A 26515-nucleotide genomic window follows, 5' to 3' on the forward strand; every position below is an offset into this window, starting at 1 on the left:
TCAACCATGATCTATCGTATCACTATAACTGCACCCAATATCATCAATTTTGTTTCTGACATGAGATTATTTTATTTGTTAAATACGAATATACCACTATTTTCTGAACGATATCCAATGTACGGGCATGTTGAACGTTGTACGTGTTGTGTTTGACTAATAGCCTGAATAAGTCTTGTCAGAGCATGTTATCATAAGTTTTACTATTTTATTGTCCCTTGTCCCCACTGGGGCCCCGCCCTATGAATGTTGTAAACCCTATCATAAAATAATCTCGTTTCAGTTTAAAAAAAACAATGAACATAAAATTGTACCCTAAAAGCATACATCTGTAAAACGCATTAGTCGCAACGCTTGAGCATTTGAGGCAAGAAAGACTACATATATACCATAAGAAATAGCAATTCAAATGCTTGAGCGCAATGACCCTATAGATTTAGCGCCACCAGACATATAGTGTGACCCAATCAATGACATCCAAATTTTTTTTTCTCCACCCCTGACCCCGGCCTGCCGCACACCCTTCATGTCGACGATGAAAAATTAAACGAAATAAAATAAAAAATAAAAACATACACATTTTAAATTGCATCGTGTATCTGTCGTGTTGACTGCATGATGTACAAACAATGATATCGTTGTCATAAATGTGTATGCTTGTATAATAATGTTGGATAAACAAAATCCGACCGGACGTGATATTGGCCCGAGTAGAAGCTAAAAAGCAACAGCGGAAATCGCAGCGCAAGAGCCTCACAGGTAAGTTACATCCTATGCTAAGCCCCGCTTTTTAGTCCTTGTACACATCACGGGACAAAAAAAGACTAAATATATTTTTTTAAAAAAAATAGTCTTTTTTGTCCCCGATGTTGATATAATTAATAATACAAAAATTAAAAACGTAATAAACTTATGCTATAAAAATTATATTCATTTAATTTCGTAACATTTTATTGCATATTAGTGTTTATTGAAACATAATCACATCATACCAAACATCAGTCATCAGACACTGCATTTTGTATTTAGTAACGTTACAGTAGTTTTATGTAGTTAATTCGTTTGCTAGAGCATTTTCGATATAATATCTAGAGTTACAGGACGTAAGTGAAGTTTACACCAATGTAACTATCTTACGCATGTTAATTATATAATTATTATTTTAACAAAATAATCTTGAAGTAATGTACTTGTTATTGTTTGGTATAAATTATTTGCAATTGGCTTCGAGTAAATATTATCTAATGTTCGTATTATGGCTTTAATAAAATTAATTACTATTAAAACGATTAAAATTTGCTTAATCTGTGGTAATATAGAGCTTATTGTATTAGATATAAATTGGCCTGATCTAAATTTAGCTAAATATATCGTGCGAGTATTATTTTTCAATATATAAATGTTTTAGAAGTACAAACGCACATATATACAGATAATCACTAAATACAAAACAGAAAACTAAAAAGAAAGATCTCATACACACAAAACGAATTCAATCGACCTGATAACAGTTCCCAATTAAAAAGTCACCCAAAATTTCTAACAACAATGACACATACAAGTAAATACCAAACGGTAGCAATGTCCGTATAAATTCATTAACGAAAAGCGCAACAACACCAGGTGACGATGACCTACCAGCGTCGGGCAACAGTCACGGTAACCACGCGCGACCGGACGACAACCACGTGCCCGCTCCGGCGGCGGACAAGCCCGCTCCGGAGTCGCATAAGAAGGAGAAGTCGGTGTTGCAGGCCAAGCTAACCAAACTAGCCATTCAGGTGAGCTGGAGCAAACGGGGCTCAGATAATACTGGTTCATTTATCTTTATTCATCATAGAAGCTTTAGAAGAATGGAAGTGGCCTAACGTGTCCTAAAGCTTCCAAGTTGAGTTCCAAGAACCCAACGCTGATTTTCAAAGGAAGTCCTACCATATTTTTATAAAGTACCAGAAATTTCTTGATTCATGTAACTGTCTCTAAGTTCGATCTTCAAGGCCGTTTTGTTGATAAGAAAAACAGCCCTACTGTATGTATCTTAGCAGTATCTAGGGTACATTCTCGTGTCTATGATAATGCTCCTGAGGGCGGTTGTCGGTTTTGTGTATCTTGACTGCTTGATAAATGAAGTCTTCTCAAATGCGTTCGATATTAAAGTAAAAAGTAAAGTAACAGCCTGTAAATTTCCCACTGCTGAGATAAGGCCTCCTCTTCCATTAAGCAGAGGGTTTGGAATGCACACGTGGCAGAATTTCGATGAAATTAGACACATGCAGGTTTCCTCACGATGTTTTCCTTCATCCCCGAGCACGAGATTCATTAAATACAAATTAAGCACATATATATAGTGGTGCTTGCCTGGGTTTGAACACGCAATCATCGGTTAAGATGCACGTGTTCTAACCACTGGGCCATCTCAGTTCGGTATTATTAGTCGTGTATTATAATTTCTAATAATCTCCAAACAGATCGGTTACGCCGGTTCAACGATCGCGGTGCTAACAGTAATCATCCTAGTCATCCAATTCTGCGTACATACGTTCGTGATTGAGAATAAGGAATGGAAAGCGACTTACATCAACAACCTCGTGAAGCATCTTATCATCGGTGTGACTGTACTGGTGGTGGCGGTGCCGGAAGGTCTACCATTGGCTGTGACTCTATCCTTGGCTTATTCTGTTAAGGTTAGTAAAGATGTGACATAATTTGAAAATCACGAAGAAGGATATGTCTTAACAACTTTTATTAATCTTGAGACTAGTATGTTGTAATAGATTTGGTCAATTTTATTTTTCGAATCGAATAATGTCTAGTAAATTATTTTATGTATATTAATGTAAATAATGTACGATAAATTAATAAATATCATATGTTAATTAAAATAATATTAAAATGTGTATAGATAAATATTAAACGATGTTATGTATTTCAGAAAATGATGAAAGACAACAATTTGGTACGGCATTTAGACGCTTGTGAAACTATGGGTAACGCGACCGCCATTTGCTCCGACAAGACTGGTACTCTGACCACCAACCGTATGACGGTCGTGCAGTCGTACATCTGCGAGAGGCTCTGCAAAGTCACGCCCAACTACCGGGATATACCACAGGAAGTCGCGGAAACGATGATCGAGGGTATATCCGTAAACAGCGCGTTCACCTCTAGGATTATGGTGAGTGCTGGACATTTCAAATCCTCCTCGATGACCCCCATGGTCGAGTGGTGTGTACACCGGTTTTCATGGGTACGCCACTCTGAGGTCCCGGGTTCGATTCCTGGCCGAGTCGATGTAGATTACCATTAGTTTTCTATGTTGTCTTGGGTCTGGGTGTTTGTGGTACCGTCGTTACTTCTGATTTCCATAACACAAGTGCTTCAGCTACTTACATTTGGATCAGATTAATGTATGTGATGTTGTCTCATATTTATTTATCTCGCTATTGCAACAACAACAACAGCCTTTGAGGAGAAGTTTTGGAACTATGAAAATTCCAACACGATGCTCCAATGCGTGTTGGTGGATTTCATGTTGCAGAATTTCTTTAAAATTGTTCACGATGTTTTCCTTCACCGCTGAGCTCGAGATTAATTATAATTACAAGAACGAGGTTCAATATATGTACAAATAGTTACAAATAGTGTGGATTGGTAATGTAATGTGTGGTAATATTGCCGTAGCCGTCTCAAGACCCGACGGGTCCGCCGATGCAAGTGGGCAATAAGACGGAGTGTGCCCTACTCGGATTCGTGGTGGCGCTGGGCCAGAGCTACGAGGCAGTACGCGAGCGCCACACTGAGGAATCGTTCACGCGCGTCTACACCTTCAATTCCGTGCGCAAGAGCATGTCGACCGTCATCCCCTACAAGGGCGGCTACCGCCTCTACACGAAGGGCGCTTCGGAAATCGTCCTCAAGAAGTTAGTTCGCTGTTATACATTATTCTTTTCTTAATGTTGTCTTAAATTTTCGAAATTATTACACATTTAAATAAAACTAGTTGTAACGGATTTCAATCGCGTATATTAATTATTTTGGACATCCCGACGTTTCGAGCACTTTACCCTTTCAGTCTACCCGTGACCACGAACGCTGTAAAGTGCTTTAAATCCGTTATAACTAGTTTTATTTAAATATTCTTTTCTTAATCTTTCATTTGATAAATATCATGTTATCTGAAAAAATATTTATGTTTGATATTGTGAAGTTGGAATGAGGGAATAGACATAGGAAATTAATTATTAACAAAAATCAAGCTCACTGTACTGATTCCGTACGAAAACTTCTCGAACCCAGTATAACTTAGGACTAGTAAATCACTGTACTTCAGAGCAAGACAATTATTATTAAAATAATCAACACTATGTACAAATCCGTGAGCGAAGTATAATCGCGATTCAATTCGATCACAACGCCATCTAGTGAAAGCATTGTTAAACATATCAAATGTTATTTCATATTATATTGATATTTTGTGAAGGCGTTGAGTTTGAATCGATATTTAACACTCACTTCATTTCATGATCTGGAATTTTAACTTGGCCACATCTGCTCTAAATTCAATTATCAAGTAAAACTACTGAGCTAACCAAATCCATTGTCGACAGATGTGCATTCGTATACGGTCATGAAGGCAGGCTAGAGAAGTTCACTCGCGACATGCAGGATCGACTCGTGAAACAGGTCATCGAACCCATGGCATGCGACGGACTCAGGACCATCTCGGTGGCCTACAGGGACTTCGTGCCAGGGAAGGCGGATATCAACCAGGTCAGTGGGAAAATCGCAGCAAATTATCATAACACCATAGCTTATTATGGATAGACAAAGTTGACAGTATCTATTCTATTATTTTGTTGATATATATCTGTCTCTGTCTGTCACGAGTGACGTTTAATAACTGTTTTTTTTTTTTTATCAGGTGCACATAGACCAAGAACCGAATTGGGACGACGAAGACAACATCGTGAATAACCTGACCTGCTTGTGTGTAGTCGGTATTGAGGATCCTGTCAGACCAGAGGTGAGAGATCATCTAACAATCACACATATGATTATTAAATAACTCAAAGACAAATCACATTACCTTCAATGTAACGAGATATGTATAGTACGACACAACTTAGATGTCGCATCGGCAAAATTCGTAAAACCGATCACATCCGAATTGAGTACGCTATTCCCACATTATCAATATTTATTTCTCATGCGAATATGATCTTTGCACAAACGTAATAACTTGTAATATCATATGACCTAATATATTCGTCAATTTGACGCGTCGGTTTACATGCACTTGCTTTCTCTAACGCGTGAATCTATAGCGACGAATAGCGTCGAATGGCGCGATAGGGAGCTATTTCTAATGGTTGTATAAATCGGCATTAATCGGTTTTATTTTCATTCCATTGCATATTCCGATGCTACATCTAATTTGTGTCGTACTATAACAGATTTAATCTCGATTCAGGTGCCAGAAGCGATCAGGAAGTGCCAGAAGGCCGGTATCACCGTCCGGATGGTGACCGGCGACAACGTGAACACTGCCCGCTCCATAGCCGTCAAGTGCGGTATTCTGAAGCCCACCGATGATTTCCTCATATTGGAAGGAAAGGAGTTCAACAAACGGATCAGGGATGCTAATGGCGAGGTGAGTTGCGATATCTACGGGCTCACTATCGTGTAAGAAAACCTTCGTCAGTTTTCAAATTAATTCCTTTAACAATTCTTAAACTCTTATTACCTTTTGAATCTAAACATCAAATTGCAACGCAATATGTCATTCTCGATCGGTAAAGCATTATCGCTCATACTGAGCACACGAAAATAGATCTTAAGGTGACGAACCTTTTCTTACCCCGACTGTACAAAAGCAATCTATCGGGATCACACGTAAACAGAGATTAAATGTATCGTTATTGAGCAAAGAGGTTCCATGTACATGTGGCAGAATTGCATCCGACAAAGGTCTTATAATGTTTTCCCTCACCGCTGAGCAGAACCGTTCTGAGATTGAAGTTTTCACTGCATTTTATACTTGTACATTTGTTTATTATGTATATTAAAAAACAGCTTAAAAACATAATAGACCTTCAAGAATAGAGTACTTATGTATCAAAAGGCCAGTACTGCATATGCAAGCCTGTATTTCAGATGGAAAAAAAAATACATAAAGCTACGTCCATACTAAATGTGTAGTAGTAAAGTTTATCATGGGTATAGTTAGGTTTACAAACAAGATCTCTTGTCTGTCCGCAGGTTCAGCAACATTTACTGGACAGAGTGTGGCCGAAGCTTCGCGTGCTGGCTCGATCGTCTCCCACCGACAAATATACACTCGTGAAGGGTATGATTGAGTCCAAGGCTTTCGACAAGCGGGAGGTGGTCGCCGTCACCGGGGACGGCACCAACGACGGGCCCGCCTTGAAGAAGGCAGATGTCGGCTTCGCTATGGTACGTAATATGTCTTTGAAGATGTGTGAATGTCAGTGAATGTTTACTAAAGTACATGTCAGATATTATAAATGTATTTGACGACATAGTAATCAAAATCAAAATCAAAGTATACTTTATTCAAGTGGGCTTTTACAAGCACTTTCGAATCGTCATTTAACAATTAAGTGAAGCTACCACCGGTTCGGAAAGTAGATTCTACCGAGAAGAACCGGCAAGAAACTCAGTAGTTACTCTTTTTCAACATTTAAAAAAATACAGTCATGTTAGTTAATTTTTAAGTTAATACAATTATTAAATTAATTACTCCGACATTACTCCGATCCAAATGTAAGTAGCTGAAGCACTTGTGTTATCCAAAATCGTAAGTAACGACGGTATCACTGACACGACCCGAACCCAAGACAACAAAACTAATGAACTTTTTCTAAATCGACTCGGCCGGAAATAGAACCAGGGACCTCGGAGTGGTGTACCCATGAAAACCGGTGTACACACTACTCGATCACAGAGGTCGTCAAAGATATTAACACGATATTTTCAATCATTTTATGTTTTCCTCAAGATACCTATTTCGAGATCGTCTAAGTTAGAGAGAAAGGGAGGTTCCCTTTTTAAGTCAGTTGAAAATTGTGACGTAAGCAATTTAAATAACCCTGGTCTCTGTCACAGGGTATCGCCGGTACGGACGTGGCCAAGGAGGCGTCGGACATCATCCTGACGGACGACAACTTCTCATCGATCGTGAAGGCGGTGATGTGGGGCCGAAACGTGTACGACTCCATCGCCAAGTTCCTGCAGTTCCAGCTCACCGTCAACGTGGTCGCCGTCATCGTCGCCTTCATCGGTGCCTGTGCCATCCAGGACAGCCCACTCAAGGTTAGCCCTACCATTGACCACCATTTGTTTGTGGACTTATCTTCTGCCATATGCTGTTATGTATCAGTGCAAACGCTTTGTTGGTTCCACTGGTGTCTCGACTATAGAAGTGAATGTATAAGAATAAACAGCTTTACTATACCAGTTTTGACGACACTCTTAGGTTTAGATAATGTTGGTTCCACTGGTATTTCGACCATACAAGTGAATTTATAAGGATAAACAGCTTTACTGTACCAGTTTTGACGACACTCTTAGGTTTAGATAATGTTGGTTCCACTGGTATTTCGACCATACAAGTGAATTTATAAGGATAAACAGCTTTACTGTACCAGTTTTGACGACACTCTTAGGTTTAGATAATGTTGGTTCCACTGGTATTTCGACCATACAAGTCAATTTATAAGGATAAACACCTTTACTGTACCAATTTTCAAGATACTCTTAGGTTTAAATAAGCTCTATTTATTCTACTCTGCCAGAAGACACACAGAATAAAAAAACAATAGCTTAGACATTTTTTTTTCACCAACCCGCATTGGAACAGCGTGGTGGAATATGTTCCAAACCTTCTCCTCAAAGGGAGAGGAGGCCTTTAGCCCAGCAGTGGGAATTTACAGGCTGTTGTTGTTGTTGTTGACATTTTTTTAACAAATAAAAATATATGATTGTTTATGAGTAATGATGAAAAAGGGTTTTTTTTAACTGATAATGTTCGGTCAGGCCGTGCAAATGTTGTGGGTGAACTTGATCATGGACACGCTGGCGTCCCTCGCGCTGGCCACCGAGATGCCCACCCCTGACCTGCTGCAGCGCAAGCCCTACGGACGGACCAAGCCTCTCATCAGCCGGACGATGATGAAGAACATCCTAGGACAAGCCCTCTACCAGCTCTTCATCATATTCATGTTGCTTTTCGTAGGTCAGTATCACAACTTTGACTATATTAAATACAAGAACTTAATCCTGATGTGTTTGCAAATTCAGCCTCTAAGTTAGGTTTCCAAACCCAAAACTGAGTTTTGTAGGTACTCTTCATAGCATTCTTGGGCAGTTTCAAAGTGATATAGAAATATTTAATGTTTATTATTACTTGGTAGTTTTTAGTGCCAAGTCCACTAACCATATATTCAATTTCATCACCAAACAACAATACTTAATGTAGTTATATTCTTGTTTGAAAAGTGAGTCAGTACCGACAGATTAAGGGACATCTTAATAACCAATGTTGCTGGCTCATGTCTATGGATGATGGTGATCTGACATAAATATAAATTATAAATATTAAATATACACATAAAATTAGAATCAATTATTAAGAGAGCGGTCAAGTATTATGCAATATATAATATGTGTATTTGACAATTTTTGCCAATGCAAAATTAAAAAAATGTTTGAACATCTAAACGTATTACAAGACATCCCCTCCCTTACTTGCGTTACTTAATAAATCAGTCATACAAAATCTAGCCAGTATACGTTTACTGATAGTTTGGTTACACCAACATTGACACAAACCAACATTGGTTACACCAACCAACATTGGTTACACCAACCAACATTGTTTGCCATTTGTCCCATACAGGCGATAGGATGCTAAACATCCCGTCGGGGCGAGGCCAGCAGCTGAGCTCAGAGCCGTCACAGCACTTCACCATAATATTCAACACGTTCGTGATGATGACACTCTTCAACGAAATCAACGCGCGAAAGATCCACGGCCAGAGAAATGTGTTCGAGGGGCTTTTTACCAACCCCATATTTTACTCTATTTGGATCGGAACCGCTTTATCTCAGGTAATCAATAAAAAACCAAAATAGACTTTACACAAGTAGGCTCTTAGAAGCACCTTTGAATAGCCATATAACACCGGTTCGGAAAGGCAATTCTACCGAGAATAACCGGCAAGATACTCAGTAGTTACTCTTCTATATATATAATTATATCTGTATGCTGTATGCAGTCGACATATAAGACTTGTTACCATTTTCCTAATTAGGTTATCTATGGAGAGATTTATTAAACACAAAGCAGTTGTTCTATCTTCAAGAGGTAAGTTACTTTGCCTAAAAAAAATGACAATGACAGCTAAAACAAAAAAATATATAGAATTTCCAAATCCCTTCTAATAATATATACCGGTTGATAAATGTAAGTACTATTCATGTATTGGGTAATAAACATACAGGTACAAAACGTCGTAACCGCCAGTCAATATAATTCCAAATCGCTGTCCAAATTCCAGGTGATAATAATCCAGTTCGGTGGAATGGCGTTCAGTACGGCGGGGCTTACGATAGACCAGTGGTTGTGGTGCCTGTTCTTCGGAGCCGGCACGCTGGTTTGGGGACAGCTCGTCACCACAGTGCCCACTAGGAAGATACCCAAGAAGCTCAGGTTAGTGGATTCCTAGGGGGGGAAATATAGTAGAAATATTGCGATAAGCATTTAAAAAGGCTATGTGCAAGCCCGCCTGGGTAGGTACCACCCACTCATCAGATATTCTACCGCTAAACCACAGTACGCAGTATTGTTGTGTTCCGGTTTGAAAGGTGAGTGAGCCAGTGTAACTACAGGCACAAGGGACAAAGCATCTTAGTTCCTAAAGTTTGTGGCGCATTGGCGATGTAAGAAATAGTTAATATTTATTACAGCGTCATTGTCTATGGATGATGGTGACAACTTATCATCAGGTTGCTCATATGCTCGTCCGCCAACCTATTCTATAAAAAAAAATACTTGAGGATTTTATGATTGAATCAATATCAGTATTGACCTATGTACTTTTATTAGGGCTATGTCGCATAACAAAATATTATAAACTCTTACTTTTTAAAGCACCTGTAACCAATTCTTAATAAATGAATAGAGTAATTGATACAATACCAGATAATATTATGTATCATAAATTAACACACCCCTTAACTCCAAGACTATATGAGTGGTGCAAAAAATTCAAAAGAAGTCACTCTCCGAATCCACGGACGTCTGTTAGCGAAGTTACCTCAAAGAACACAAAAATGAGGCGTGAGATCACGTGAGTGAGCCTTACACCGGTGACGTCACGTTCCACCCAAGACGTTATCCACAGAGTATGTAGTGTAAACACTAGTTAGTCGTTCAGTTTATATTTTGTAAAAAGATTTTTATGTAATTTTTTAAATGTAGATTGAATTCCATCTAAGATTAATATATGTTGATCTAGAATTCCATTGTTAGATGTTCATTTACAGTATCAAAACTTATCCGTCGTGCTAGAGTTACAGATAGGCCTTTGTAATATAGATTTTATAGATTGATCTCTTGTCATCACTCAGGTTGATAATATGCCAATACTGATGGTATTGGTGTGTGTGATGGAATACAAAGAAGAAATACGTCAGATGTTTCTTACTATAACACATGGACATCTACAGCTTATCTATCTATCTATCTATCTATCTATCTATCGGTCCATTAATGCTATCGTTGGATCGGCAGTTGGGGTCGCGGTCAGCCCGACCCGGAGACAATCCAGCCCGGACCAGACTACGACGCCGACCTCGACAAGAAGCCCCGCGCCGGCCAGATCCTGTGGATCCGCGGCCTCACGCGCCTGCAGACACAGGTACGCCCCCCCCCCCCCCCCCACCCCCACCGCGGCGGTGTGTGACGGCGCCGCACACACACACACACACACACACATACATACACACACACACACACACACATACATACACACACACACACACACGTGGGATTAAACTTCATTGCGAACAGCTCGGAGTTAGTTGTTTATGAAATTTAATTTCACATATAATCTGAGTTTAAATATATAACTCAGTTATTTTTCTTCAAAAACAATTTACACTATTTTCAACACGTAAACGTCGTCACATATTCGCCCGTTTCGGGAAAGCTTATCTGGCAAAATTATTGTATCATATCAAACGCCATTCTCAGAACGAAATGGCGTCCGATATGGTTACCGGGTTAATGTGGGAAAATTTGCTTTACCGAAAAGTTATATTGAGCTTAAATTGTGCTGAAATGCAAAAGAAATTATGTGGGTAATATCTTTGTTCGCAATATTTTCTAAAGGTTACTCTATATAGTTATTTACATAGCTCTTCTTTAAAGAACGATTAAATAACTATTGCTAGGTTTTTTATAACCATCTTTTGCAGTTTTCGACACTAATAAACATATTTTAATTATCCGTATCTATAAAAGGTTAATAATAAATAACTCTTGCAAAAGATGGTTATTTAAAAATAAATTGAATTGAATAATGAATTTCGAGAATTGTCATTTATCGTAACTGTATATATACCTTTATAATTGTGTCTGTATTAAAAAGTAATTAATTATAAAGCGTTAATTTGCAGTTACGATGTATGATGAAATGATTTTGAATATATAATGATAGAGGAGGCAGAAAGTGATCGTGTAAATGAAAGAGGGATAAGTTTTGAGGTTACAGCAGTACTGTTTAAATCTAGCAGTATCAAGTATCAACAGGTCAACACTGCGGATACCGTGGGCATCCTACGCTAAGTCGATATTATTGTCCATTTATATATATATATATATATATTATTTTACTATTTTGCATACAAATCGATTAACCACCATTTTTCAATACTATGCATATTTCATATATAGAGACCGTCATAGAACAATTGATTATATAGAAACGCTAATTCATTTTGTTACACATTTTTTGATTTATTGGTACAGTAAGCCGGATTATTCACAGTTCGTAATGTCAGTTTTATAACGACACGAGTTAAGAAGTAATCGATAATGAATTCAAACTTTCAGACTTAACGTACGTTTTCATTTTGTTTCATTTTAATTATAATTTTTTAATTTTCTTTTTTCGTTTTACTTTCACGACTCGTTTTTTTTTCACTCTCCTGTACTTCTGTTCTATTTCGATAGTTATTATTTCCAAGCCCACAGAGAAACACTTTACAGAGTAATGAGTAGTTACGCTATTATTTTGGCCCATTAACGTAGTGAATGAATTGTCCGATCGCTAATTTTATTAATAAAAAAATTGATATATTACTTAATAAATATTAATAAATAAATAAAAGAAATTGGCAACCGAACAATGTTAAATAGATTTTATCTTAAAACTATTAATTTGAAACCTGGTTTCATGACATCCTGTTTCTTGACTCTTACGTGCTTTTTCGACGTCTCAACTCGACCTTACCTCTCAGTCTATAGCTCTCACTCTCACGTATGTTCTGTCTCTTTCTGGATGTCATGGAACCGGGCCCAGCCCAGTTAGAAGTACACTAGTTTGTCTAAACATCGCGATTTAAGGCCATGCATGTACCGCAGTACCGAGATACAGTCTGACGCTTCCCGATAGTTATTTCTTTTATCATTTGTGTAACCTGAGTTGACTGTACCGCCTCCCCCCACTTCACCCTGTTGGCATGCGATTTATGTAGGCTGTGACGATTACTTATCCGTTACTTATCCCTCATTGCGTATCCTCAAACAGTTACTATGACTATACCCCGATAGATATAATCACTCAACATCAAACCACATCGCGATATGAATATGACTGTTTCTTTTCTCTCTATCTTTTATTTAGTCATACTGACTGTTTGATTTGTTTTTTTAATTTTTTTTTTTACTATTTTTGTATGTTTTTTTAATTTATTATTATAATGAATAGTGTTTTTTTTTTGCTTGTGAAACGCCAACCCGATACATCCTCGCTACTGATCCAAAGCAACCCAGCTCTGTTTGAATGAATGAGTTGAAACGCCGTTCGTTTACGAACCCGCTGTCGGTCCGCACGGCGTACCACTAACATACGTTACCGATATGAATGAGCAGTAACTTGTTGTTTTAAATTATTTCTCAAATGTTTTGATTATTTTAAATGTATTTATTTTTATATCTGATCGTATTCGGTTACTGCCGTTGAAAGTACGTTAATTTACTTGAGTGTGGCGTGGATTTTTCTTGAACAGAATATAAATATAGTTTTGTACCAATTAGAGCATGCCGTGATTGCTCGCCGTACTAACAAAGTTAACCGTCTCGGTCGAACCCGTCTCTTTCCTTTGCCGTTGTATTGTCAATGTTTTTATGTGTTTTTTATTTGTTGTTTTTATTTTTTTGTTTTGTTTATTTTTTGTATGTGTGTGTCCATTTGAGCCGTGTCTCGGGGGTATGTCGTCAGTCAGGGGTGTAAGCGTCAAACTGGCCGGCGAAGAGTTTTATGTCTGTAGTTTTGCCTTGCCTTGCCGTTGGAAAGATGCCTTCATTGTGTTATTTTGCCGTATTTTTGTTAGGCTTGTTGTAGTGTCCGTATGTATTGTGTATATAGAAGATCATCTTGCCGAGTCGGCGTTTGGTGAGTAACACGTAGAAAATAACACGTTTCGAATAAAAAGGAAATATAACAAAAACAGTGAATTTGTGTAGCTTCCTAACTTATCGTGTCGATGTTATAGCTGTATCATTTACTTCACTATGTTGATGTAAAGTATAAATGCAATTGAATTTTATAATGATATATTGTTTACACAAAAATGTCAATGAACAGTAATGACATCGACATAAACTAAATATGTAGGCAAGTTCCTCCTTGGCTCCCGAAATTGGATGTTTAATACTAAAATAAAAAATAGCATGCTAGAAGTTTAAGTGTGTGTTAACATCAAAGATCCATACTAAAACCGTGCGATATGTTAAACGCGAGCCACCACCATAGAGACGTATGGAATTTGAGATAGATTAAAATTTAAAATATGCTATAAAATTCACATATAAATAATGCAACCATGGTAAATACGTGAATGACGTTGAAGCCATTGTACTCTGGCATATTTTAGGTGTTATCACGGCGACTGATTGGTAGTGAACCCTGGTCCAAGCATCTATAGGTGTCTCATTCCCCTGCGTTGTTTAGGCGTAGTGTAGCAGTTGATCTACAGGGTAGCTGAGGCCTCGATTCGAATCCTCTCTTATAATTTTCAGTTCATCATTCTTATTAAGTTTGTTTTATGTTTATTTTTAGTTTACGTTTGGCACTTGAAGTCATATATCTATCACGTGACACTGGCCGCCCGGCCGCGAACATGCCTCATGTTACACCGACACAATTCTCTTTTTGTTTAGTTACCAGCTGGGCCCGCGTTCTTTCGTGTGCATGTATATGTATATACAATATTATAAAGAAACTCAATGTATCTCTCTAAATCCCTGGCCGATTCTCTGACCCTAAACATGGTATTATCTGTTTAATTAAACTGTGAAAAGCCGGTTGAAATTAATTCTTCGTCTCACCAAATCTTCATTAGTGCCATTTTGACGAACGGACAGGACACGACTTATAAATTTTATAACATCGTCGATTACATTATCGCCAAACACTAATTGTCCCATAATTTTCCATGTACAGACACCAATTGTTCACGATTTTATTATATGTATACTCTATAAACAGTCTGTTTTTCCGTGTTGGCCTGCTTGTAGCTACGACAGATATGGGGACAATTTAGTTCTTTTATAATATTTTTGGGACATAAATTTTTTGATCGTCCCGACGTCATCTGTTTCATCTTAAATAATTATTTTTACTTTTTACATACGATGGCATGTTTTCAAGATCGAATTCGAGGTAGCTTTTTTTTTTTGTTCACTATGAATTTATTTGACCAAGCTTTGATTTTCCTTTCAACAAATTAATTTTGAAACCATGTATTTATTTGGAATGATGTTTTTATTAAAACTTAGAAATTAGATTTCATTAATATTTCTAGTTATCCAAATCCAACGTATTACTTATACGCAAATTTTAAGCAAGCACTCTTGGGTCCGTCTATGAATTTACAGGATACGTCCTCTCTGAGCAATATATGTATCTTCGTCTCATCAGTTCATTAATTTTTCTGCACTATGTGCCCATACTCTGTGACTTTCAACTCCAGAATGGTTTCACCTTAAAATGGTTTTCAATTGCATAGATGACGTCGGACGAGCAAATCCTCGCACTGTGCTCAGACGAAAAAGGGTGACGATATGTCCAGTGGGGCATATCGATCTCATAGTCGTCTCCGGTTTATATAAAGAGGGGGGTAAGAGTGAGTGTTGTCCCATATCTGGGCGAGCGGTTGTAAAGCTAGGGCTGCGTGGCGTAGGACGGTGTCGAATGGGGCGAGCCGCGCGTCGTAGAGAGATGTTGTTGGCAGCCCCGGCCGGTGTTGGAGACGGAGGTGTAGTGGCGGGCGCGGCGGCTGGCGGCGCGCTGCGTGCGACGGACGCTCACGGTACACCCACCCCTAGCCCTAGCCCTAGCCTAGCCTAGCCCTAGTCTAGCCCTAGCGCTCTAGCGGTTAGCGCCTAGCGTGCCTGACTCCCACACGGCACGCTTGCGGCGAGTCACTCGACACTGTCACGTTTGCGATCGTTTTGCAATCTATAGTTTCGCTTGAATTTGCGTTAAATGCATTTTAACCAAATTTTTCAAAAATGTGTGACCACGGTACCTTTTAGGTTTTTCCTAAAGCAACTGCAATCACCATCATAATTGGCTTCTCTGTTTCGTTTTAAGTTATTTTTTTATTTTATTTTTTCTTTGATTTCTTTTTTGTTCTCTTCTTCTAAAAGATCACTCTTTCGAAAATTTTTAGAACACTCAAATCGGAATATGTCACGGCTTTATATTTCTGTTTTCGTTTAAAGCTTTAATATCACAAGATGTGTGTCACGTCGTCGGTAACGCTGATCGATGGCAGTGTCGAAGGCTCACCGGAAGCACCCTATAGTTCTGTTCTGTTCGTCTGTTTGCATCTCCCACGTCTCTGGCTGTAGATGTCGCCCTCATCTGGCACCGTCGCCCCGCGCACCCTGTCTCCACCCGCGCTATCGATACTTGGCACTCCGAGCACTCCCCTCCCCGCTTCTTATCTCATGTAGAGTTGTCCCCTCATCGAGGCCACTCGTATCTCGCGGCGGTCGCCGGCGCGCGCGCGGTCGCGGTCGCGGAGGGAGCCGACCGGTCGGCGGAGCGGGCGGAACATCCACACCACACTCTTGCGTATCGGTGGCGAGTCGGCGAGTCGGCGTAGGCGCGGCGGGTGGCGGGCGAGGGTGTGTCGGAGGCCGTCACCCGTGTGTTGGTTGCAGCTGCGCGTGGTGCGCGCGTTCAAGTCGACGCTCGAGGACCTGGAGGAGCGGCTGTCGGCGCACTCGGCGGCCGGCCTGCGCTCGCGCCTGCGCGCCGCGCCGCCGGACATCGCCTACATCGACGCGGACGACGTGCCGGCCGCGCCGCGCACCGAGACCACCATATTCTGAGCCGCCCGTACTTAACGCGCTCGCGACCCGCGACCCGTCTCGATCTAGTGCGATAAGATTTTTTGTTAAGTGTTGAAATTTTAGATCTAGGTAGCCGATAGCAATAAACCGTACGGATAGGCGAGGCCCGACGTCGTTAGGCTCCTAGACCGATCGTGCCTGTTACCGCGCCGGAGCGCTCCTGTACGTTTTCGATTTGTATTTGTGACCTGTTGAAGTTTCGTAATGTTAAAGTTTCCATAGAGCGGAGAGTATTAGGATTCGAAGCTAGCCTCTGCCGGCCGAGCCCGCGTAGGTCGAACGACTCCGCCGAGGCGCTCCGACTCGGACGAATGTAACGAACACTGCTACTCTAGAGACGATACTGTATGTAAATAAGTTTGTAATTTTCTCGAGCGTCTTTATATGTATATCAGAGCAGTGATATTTTGTATAGCTGTTACGAAGAATCGAGAACTTAATCTTAACTCCTTAAAGTAAAAAATGTATCTTAACTTTTGACTCTTAAAATTTTACTAAATAACTAATAATACTTAATGAGATTCTCACTAGCTTTTTGTGTGAGTAGTATCGTATGTACGAGGAGCTCCCTCGACCGTTGGACGACCGTTTGGAGCTCCGATCGGCAGCCTTGGTGTTTTGTTTCATAGTAAATTTTGGGACCACTTATACCCTGTTTCTGCCTAAAACTGGGATACAATTAGATCTACAATTAATATATCAATAACTATATGTTATTTTAATCAGATTATACTTATAGAAGATCACTATGTAATCTATAATAGCTATATTGACCTTGTATACGCCTACCTGAAGTTTAATATGAATGGGACACGACGCTTTCCGACTGAGAGAGCTAACGAACGATGTGTGAACTGAACGAAAAGAACCTGTAGAACGTATGCGAAATGTTACGAGAACTATTTACAATTAATAAATTTTCAAGCAAATTCCATAGCATTTTCTTTCAATAGTATTTGTTATGGTGGGGGCCGCCCAGTTTTAGAAAGAACGCTCTATTTCAGATGTTAACGGTAAGTTTAGGTCTGAGTCGAGTAGGCTTCGCTGCAAGCCGCCGCCCGACCACGAAGTAGGTACTCGTCGGTAACCAAAGTACTGTACAGTAGTGACGCATGACGCCCGTGTTGCACGTTCTCTGACGTCTTCGGTACATACACGCTCTGGCTTATCAATTTACGACCTTAACTTGTACGTACAAAACACGAAATCGCTCAGCAGTAGGTTTAACTAACCGACACCTCGTGTCCGAGGTGAATAACGCAAGCCGCCATTTTGTGACTTGCGCGTCAACAAAATGGCTGCCTCTTAGCTTGTAAGTACAGAGTATCTATTGAAGATGTTTTTTTATTTTAAATTTGGTACAAATGTTGTTTTCTTTTTTTGTAATTCTTAATTAATTTTTGCTTCGCATTTAAAGTGTGATCATGCTTATGTTACAGCATTTTGCATGTATACAGATGTCTGTGAGTATGCACAAGTTGTTTTTTTTTAATTTAAATTAGATGTTTGGTAGACTATTTGATTACATAGTTTATTAATGCTATATATTCATTTTATTTATTATTTACATCGCGTAAACTGAGTCTCAATCTTAACATACTTTATACGCATAGAACGTCAATGTTCATTTTATTTTTTCTTAAAATTAATTGTACTTTTTTCATCACAATAACTACCAAACCTCTAAGATTAGTTTATAAGCAGCTAAAAAAAATACAAAAAAAATATCGTAAATTTAATATCTCCACTATTACACCAAAACTAGAAATTAAGTATTAAATACAATTTATCATTTCAAAACTCAAAAAGGAGACCTGTAGCTTTTTTTTTTCATTTATTATTTTATTTTATTTTTCTAATTTTTATCGTTGACTCGGTTGTGTAAGTACTTATTTAATAAGTTGATTTCATTATCTTATTTTTGAGTTACATGTAACTACTTTTAGTGTTAAATATACTTATATACTTAACCGGCATATATACAATCATCTTAATATTAAAACTCATTTTAATAAAAGTATTTATTTCAATTGTACCGATATTTCATTTGACAGTACCTGGGGCGATACCGCACTGAGTATACTGCGTCGTGTTCTAGCTCACATACCGGATTTCTGTTAAATTATTACGTAGTAGTAGCTTTCCAACACGGTATTTTTCTTTAAACAATATATTTTATATATTTTCATTGCTACTGGATGCCCTGGACTGCCCTCCCCCAAGCTAGTGTGAATGCCCCTATCCTAGTTAAATTTAGGCACTTAATTAGTAACGAAACTGCTACCTAAATTTTTTTAATACATTTTCTATTAACAGCTAAGATTCCTCACTTCAAGTAGTTTTGGAATTCTAAAACCAACATACTAAAATCTTTTTCTACTAACCTTACAGAATACGGTATAATACGTCACCAAAAATATCACAATGTAAGAAATAATAATAATAATAACAGTTTTTGTTAAATAATTTGGTTTTGGAATGCCGCGAACCCTTTTTCTTTTTCCGTATTGGCAACACCGAGCAGTTTGGTTACGAGTAGTGTAGCTGCGGAGGCCGTGTGCTGCGGCTCACTGACGCCTGCGTCATGTTGTTTTGCAGCAAAAAGCGGACATATTGGCCGGCCGCAGGATATTTGTCAATAATTATTTGGCGGAGCACAGGAGGATCAGCGTCCAATCCGGCGGCAGCTCCTTGCCAGCACTCAGCCCGGTGTCGCATCAGAGCGATGACTAAAACTAACTAAACACTAAACTAAAATCGACTAAAACATCAAAAGTTTTACACTAAAATTATACATTTTTTTACAAAATTATGGAAGACTTATTTAAACGTGTTTACCAAAAAAAAGTTATAATCTAAAAACATTTTTGAATAAAATGAGCTGAAGCTTAATATAATCGTATCGAAGTGATCAAATATTAACTGCCAATAAAAATTAAATAAACGAAGCCTTTAAACATTTTTAATCTTTCTCTAAAAATATAATCTCCGTAAATAAATCTTTCACTTTTCCGTAAATATTTACTAAACTGTAAATGTAGTATAATTATGACTTAAAAATGTTTACTAAAATACTAGATTAAGGAAAAATATTAGAAAATTTGCAAAATATAAAATATAGATTTAAAACTTATGGTGCACTGTTTTTAGATTGGAATATTTAGCTATAAAATTAATAACAAAAAAATAATCATTTATAGCTAAAAAGTGATTTATATGCACTTATGTTTATTTTTTTACGAAATGGTTATATTAAATAACTTTTTTGTAAATATTCTAAATAACATTTTCCTTTTAGTTTTTAATGGATGTTCTATGACGTTGTTGTGTGTTGTGCAAATGTAAAAATTTTTATAATGAAAATATTAATTTTTTAACAAATAATTCATGTGCCATATTTATGAATTAATACATTTTTCTGCTACCGAGTGCTTTGAACTTTTAAATAATAAGTGATATTCAAATTTGCTTGATATTATTATTATTTTATTATTTATTGAATGCATTATTAGATGTTTTCGATCGATTTGTGTATAATTGTTACATAGTTATGTTAATATAGAGAAAACCGTCTTAATGTTTGCGGTATGGGCTGTGCTGCTCTATTTTTTAGTGATTCTATATTTTCCTGTTAGTTGAATGAAGCCTTCTCGGTGTATATCTCGATGTAATATTTCAATAAACTACTATTAAATGCATGAAGTAGATATTTATTAGAAATAGTATCTTCTATGATTTAAAAGTAGTTAGTTTGTCTATGACACTATACACCATTCTTACCTGGTCTATCGATTTCTTTTGGTTGTTTTGTTTATTTTCCAGCCCTTTGCCCACGACAGGAACCGCCTCAAGCAAATTTAAATATCTCTAAAGTGTGATGTGACCTATGTAACAATATGAATATGATATACATATGTTGTTAATATATCGTTTTTTTTTAACTCTGTAAATGCACTTTGTGTAGTGAAATAATCGCCTGCTATAAAATATTAAGATTAGGTACGATAATGAAAAATATTATGCTAAAATATATGGAAAAAATGCGTGTTTTTGGTATACACCAAGTGATAGTTATAAAAGTTAAACTTTTATCAAAAAAAATATTTAATATTACGCTTATAGTGGTTTTCTTCACGCCAATAGATTAAAACACTTTAAAATAAAATAGCAGAGCATGATTTTCTGCTACAGAACCAACGAACTTGGTATAAACTGGTAATCTGCTGTTCTAATGCTTCTTGTCTCTTATTAAACCTTAGTAATAAAGTATCTCTACTCCAAAGTAACTTTCATTTCACCCCGTGCCTCGTTGGGAGCTGCATTATAAGGTAACTGGCCGTCTACGGAAGTGTACTGTGTCCTTAATGTTGGCCAAGTGTTTGATGTTCTCGTCCAACATTGGCCAGAATGTTTGTTGTACGATAGCTCGATGTTAGAGACCGCTTAGCTTGTCTAGTGTTAGCGACACAGCATGAACTCTTAGAAATGCCGGTGAAAAATTTATTAAGTTATTGATCCGTTTACGAATAAGTTATTTATTTATTTATACGAAAGTTATTTTCAGTCTTAATAAAATTTCACCTTCAATACGAGGACACATCGTTTGCTGTTGAATTATTTACGAAGTAGATGCTCAGCTTTGATCCTAGATTTAGTACTACGAAGTATATCTTGTTGTTAGATACATAGAATTGTGGGGACGAAAAAATGATCTGTGACAAAAATAGGTATAATATAGGTTGTTCATTCATTTGCTATCACCCTATTCATAGTGCTTATATTTTTTAATTTATACGTAGTTATAAAGTGTTTTACAATTATAATAGATATCTGGTATGTGAGCGACTCCGTCAATAAAATGTGTGTGCTTATTAGATCGTATCGCATGAAGATAACCGATATGGAACACACGATTGTGTGTGCAAACACACCGAACACGGACACACACGCACAGAACAAGAAAATGATTTGTTTAATTGAAATCAGTGTTGAGCTTCAATTCGCATTTATTTCGATCGAGAGCTATTTATGTAAAATTTCGATCAATGTTTTTATATTGTATTTATGATTTTATTATGTTTATTATTATTATTATTTATAAACAAATATGGATGTAACGGAGCCCTGGATGGAAATGTATAGATATAGTTATTAAGTGCACAACCCATGAATGTGCTTCTTAAGGTTATAGGAAGACCCTGCGTTATTTTAGTTAACCTACTCTATTTTTTAATTTATCTTCTTCCTGAGACCTGTATATCGCTTCGCGAGGCACTGCTTCCGACAGTCCCCGAGATTATACTATTCAATAACGCTCTCTGCAATATCTTTCACTGCTATTCTATCGGACGCTATTTTTACCTTTAATTTTCTTTTATTATGACCATTTATTTTATAAATTTATTTTTAAGTAAGTTTAGTTTATATTTTAATTTATTTTACGTGCCTATGATTTTATTTCTTATTTTTTAAATTTGTTTTTTTTTTTATAAAATTTGTAAATATACCCTCTTAATTTTTGCATAGCGTTCGATCGTGAGCACCACAGTTATCTCAGCGCAAGGCGCGTTCCGCCACTCTTCGTGTCGTATATCTTTTTACTTCATGTTCTTGTTTTCGTTTTCTTTTCCATGAATCCCCATTGCACACGGAAGGTCATAGGTGGCGAGTTACAAGAGCGCTTGATTCCTGTGCCCTACAGCAAGACTTCTACCGATCAAGCTGTAAGATTATAAAACAAAGCCTGCTCTTTCACTCACAACTACGTTTGTTTTTACTTTGTCCTTACTGTTTCGTTTTACTATTTACTGTACTCTACTTACAAATGTTTCATCCGTTAATGTTCCGTTTTCTTTCCACACTGACCCTTTAACTTCTCACGTATCTATGACATGTATATTATTATATATAACTGTATTATTGCTTCATTTGAAATTAATCGGTCAGTGTCAAGCTTGCATGCTTATCATTACGGGCATGGATCCAAGTGCATGTTTCACGGTTTACGAAAGGGTTCCGGAACAAGTTATGTGTTTGTTGTCGACACTTGTCATCCATCTATCGCCCAAAAATAATCACAATGTTATCATAGTTGAAAATTTAGATTAGTTTCACTGGATTTTGGAATTGAATGTAAAACTTTGTCATTATATGTGAAGACTTAATCTTAACTTTGTATAAAGTATTTTTACAAAGAAAGGTTATCACATTGTTTTCAAGAATATTGATAAATAATTTTCGCTGATACCATAACGCTTTTGTAGATCAAAGACTAGTTTTATACATATTTTAATATATATTTATTATAAATTTTTCACACTTTTTGAATGAAAAATGATACTAGATTTTGGGGCACTTTTAGATTTTTTGGATAAAACTTTTGTCAATCTTAACGAAATGTAAAAAAAAATTATCATCATCATTCGTAGCAGCTGAAGTAGATGTATGTATATATTATTTTGCCTCATTTCTGCACATAAATAAACGAAATCAGAGCTCCATAAAACTGCATAACGCGTCAAGGATTCGACATGGAAGCTTTCATCAAATAAACATTGGACTCCATCGCGATACAGGCTTTTAGATTTAAAAACCTTAAGGGTAGCATAACGCTTCTGAGAAACATCATAGAGCGCGTGGTTTGGGAAGATTTAAATCGTTTCGGGTGTAATAGCTTTGCTTAATGTCCGGGACAGACAACGATACGTGGTCAATGTTGCTTCGTATGTGCGTAGCGTAAGCTTCGCGAGTAGCTCACATAGGAGGTCGATGAAATGCAGTCACAGAGCATGCATGGAACCAATGACACCGACACGCCACCTAACGAATGCGACGATGTCCGAACAGAGATGACGGGGCAAGTAGGTCATATTTCACTGCATGGCATGCGAGGAGCGGGTGGCCTCGCCGGCACCTCGACCTGCAATGGCGGACTTACACAACATTTGGAGAGGGGGTCAAAAGATCTGTACGATGATTGAAGAATCATTGGGTCACCTTTTCGGGGCGCTTTTAACCCCTTCTCCGGACCTGCGCGTGGATTATCTGTGACTGGAATTTTGAATTACCTACCGCTTCACGCCTTTCTTTTAATGGCTCGGTGTGCTTCTATTTATGTTTTCCAAACAATGTACATTTTTTCATTTATGTGAGGGCGCTCCCTTCTGATTTACACTTTTTCGTTTCCATGGAAAAAACAAAATTTTAACGATATCAGTCTAATATTGGATTTTTAATAATGCACATATTGTTGTTTTCACCATGAAAATATATTTGTGGTGAATCAAAAGGCGTCGCTACTCTATTATAACTGTATAGCTCTGGCTCACTATTTCAAATTTGATTTTATGAAACGTTCCAATGTAAGTATATGTTTGTTTAAAATATAAAACCGATGGAACAGATTCAGTCCAGTAAATGTTCACCGTTCTGAGTGTTGCGCAGCACACCATTGGCACATCCTGTAAAAAATCCAAATTGAACCCACGTGTGACTGCAATTTTTGTCTTTCCCCTTACTAACTCGTCGATGGACGATAAATTTTTGCTGGAAAACTTTCCGTAATAAGTTACAATGTCTTGAACGCAAAAGTTTAAAAATTAAAATAATCGTCCATGAACGAGTCAGTATAAAAGTTATTGATACATGATACTTTTAAATATTTCAAGTCTGTCTGTGTTTTGGGTTTTCCGAATCTATCACTCAAACTCGAATTCAATGTCTGTCTCTCAATGCAAGTATCGTGTATCAAGAGTGAGTTTCGAAGTGAGCCAGAGCGCGATATCCTCGCGTGCGAGATGCGAATAAGCGGTGGGTTGGGTGCGCAGATCCGCGTGGTGAACGCGTTCCGGCAGGGGCTGGACTCGCGCGGCTCGCTGGCGGACGCGGCGCTGGCCGAGGCGCTGCGCAAGCAGACGGCGCTGTCCAAGCGCTACTCGCACTCGTCCAGCGTGGAGTACGCGGACGCGCCGCGCGAGCAGCTGGCGCCGCACGACCTCGACGTGGAGCGCCTGTCGAGCCACAGCCACACCGAGACCGCCGTGTAACCGCCCCCGCCGCCCCCGCCCGCCGCCCGCCGCCGCCCGCCGCCCCGACCGTCGCCCCGGCCGCCCCGCCGCGCCGGCGACCGCGATCGTGTACAGGATGATATTTTTTAAACGAGCATGCGCGTATTCGTTTCGACCGCGGCGGGCGCCGGCGGGCCCGCGCGGACCGACCGCTCGCCGCCGCCGGTGTTGAGCATGAGTTATTGTTAACTAGTGTGTTTAATTATTCGATTGTTTTGAAAATATTTTATTATTATACGCGTGCGCCGAGTCGCGCGCGTCTGTTGAACAAATAAAAAATATTGTCTAATTATTAATTTTAGATTTAAGCGCGAGGACGAGCGAATGGGCGTGTGTTTTTTGAAAATAAAATAAAATTTTCGCGTAGCATCGTGTCATCTCTTACACGGAATGAAATGTTTTATATTGCTTTTGTCAAAGACATGTTGTGGAGCGCCTCGGGGAGGGGGCGGGCCGCACGGCCGCCTCGACTCATCCTTTTGTATAAAGTTATTTCATTTGTAGCGCAGCATCATCGTTTGTACGTACGCCGAGTGATATTAGCGGCGCGCTCCCCGGCCCCCGCCCCACCCGCGCGCCTTGTATACTTAACTAAATTATTGAAGTATTAGTTAAGGTGTTTGTTATAAATTTCAATAACTTTTTTGTTTTTACAACCTTTTCCCCTAAGTCTAAGTATACATTTAAGTCATATCTCGAAGCGTAGACGCATCAACAGAAAAGTTTCTATACAAGAACCGATTTGCGCTTTCTTGTGTAAAAACCGACGTAGTCCACTTTAAACATCTTCGAAATGTTTAAATAGAAATAAACATTAAATTGTATAGCTGAAGGTATTTATTTGTAATGCTAGTCTCTTATGAAACAAAAACTAATTATTCAATTATTATAATGTACTTATTGATTATTGATAAATACTTCAAGTTTATTAAACAAAATATAGTCTACGATGTAAAGAATTGGTTTTGGATTTTTTTCTCTACGAGCAATCGCACCGCGCCGCCGGCCGCGGCCGCCGGGCGACGGGCGGGCCGGCGGCGCGGCGCGGACATAGGCGACGTAGGATCGCAGCAGTGGCATTTTCGACTTATAAAGTAAGACATGTACTTAATGGACCTAGTGACGAGTTAAACCGACCGCTCGCAGCCCACTTGTTTTTATTAGTAATATATAAAATAATAATAAATGATGATCGAGCGACTTAGAGAATCAGCAATGTTCAATTTTGTATAGAACGTTTCATAGTAGCGGTATTGAGAGTTGTTACGTTTTATTTTGTGAGGTATGTAGGCGCGTTCCGTTGCACGCGAGCCGTGCCTCGACTAGAGCGTAGAGCGACGGACGCCCTCGTCCGGCCACGCCGGCCGGCGGACGAGAGGCGCGATCACTACTAAACTATTAAACAATCTTGTAAGTAATCAAGTATTAGCTTCGAATCAATAAAGCCTTTTTAAAAAAACTTAGTTAAAAAATGAAAACTATTGAAACTTCACATGTTTAATATTAATATTAGTTACGGTTTCAGTGAATAGAGAGGTCATGGTAAAGTTTTGTGTATAATGTTGCTATATTTTCGTTGATATTCGTTATGTACCACGAGTTTTCCGATGAAAGACATAAAATTAGGAGTCTACTGTGTAGTAGGGCGCGGGGCTGCCCGCCTCCTACCTAACAACCAATTGTTTTGACATGACAGTCTGCCACTAACCATTTTAGGTGATAAGTCCCATTGTTGTATTTTTCGTCTCACAATAAATGAAAATCTATTTTATTGTTTTTA

General features: G+C 38.4%; 1 protein-coding gene across 10 annotated transcripts in view; it reads left to right on the forward strand.

Annotated features, from left to right (window-relative positions):
• LOC124540554 (plasma membrane calcium-transporting ATPase 3) overlaps positions 1-26515 on the forward strand; it is a 128859-nt gene extending 102344 nt beyond the window's left edge. For 4 of the 10 annotated variants that reach the window (XM_047118221.1, XM_047118219.1, XM_047118222.1 and 1 more), the window contains 16 exons: positions 715-759; positions 1624-1781; positions 2469-2684; positions 2933-3175; positions 3682-3920; positions 4608-4770; positions 4922-5023; positions 5471-5650; positions 6259-6453; positions 7126-7332; positions 8056-8254; positions 8918-9129; positions 9579-9730; positions 10814-10940; positions 22324-22392; positions 24496-26515. In XM_047118221.1, coding sequence (XP_046974177.1) covers positions 715-759; positions 1624-1781; positions 2469-2684; positions 2933-3175; positions 3682-3920; positions 4608-4770; positions 4922-5023; positions 5471-5650; positions 6259-6453; positions 7126-7332; positions 8056-8254; positions 8918-9129; positions 9579-9730; positions 10814-10940; positions 22324-22392; positions 24496-24714 — 2726 coding nt within the window. In that variant the 3' untranslated portion in view covers positions 24715-26515. Of the gene's footprint in view, positions 1-714; positions 760-1623; positions 1782-2468; positions 2685-2932; positions 3176-3681; positions 3921-4607; positions 4771-4921; positions 5024-5470; positions 5651-6258; positions 6454-7125; positions 7333-8055; positions 8255-8917; positions 9130-9578; positions 9731-10813; positions 10941-15489; positions 15606-16477; positions 18700-22323; positions 22393-24495 lie in introns of those variants that run through there. The other 6 variants (XM_047118225.1, XM_047118229.1, XM_047118226.1 and 3 more) reach the window with 4 other exon arrangements.

This window comes from Vanessa cardui, chromosome 25 (assembly GCF_905220365.1).
Source record: "Vanessa cardui chromosome 25, ilVanCard2.1, whole genome shotgun sequence".
In the NCBI taxonomy this organism is placed as follows: domain Eukaryota; kingdom Metazoa; phylum Arthropoda; class Insecta; order Lepidoptera; family Nymphalidae; genus Vanessa; species Vanessa cardui.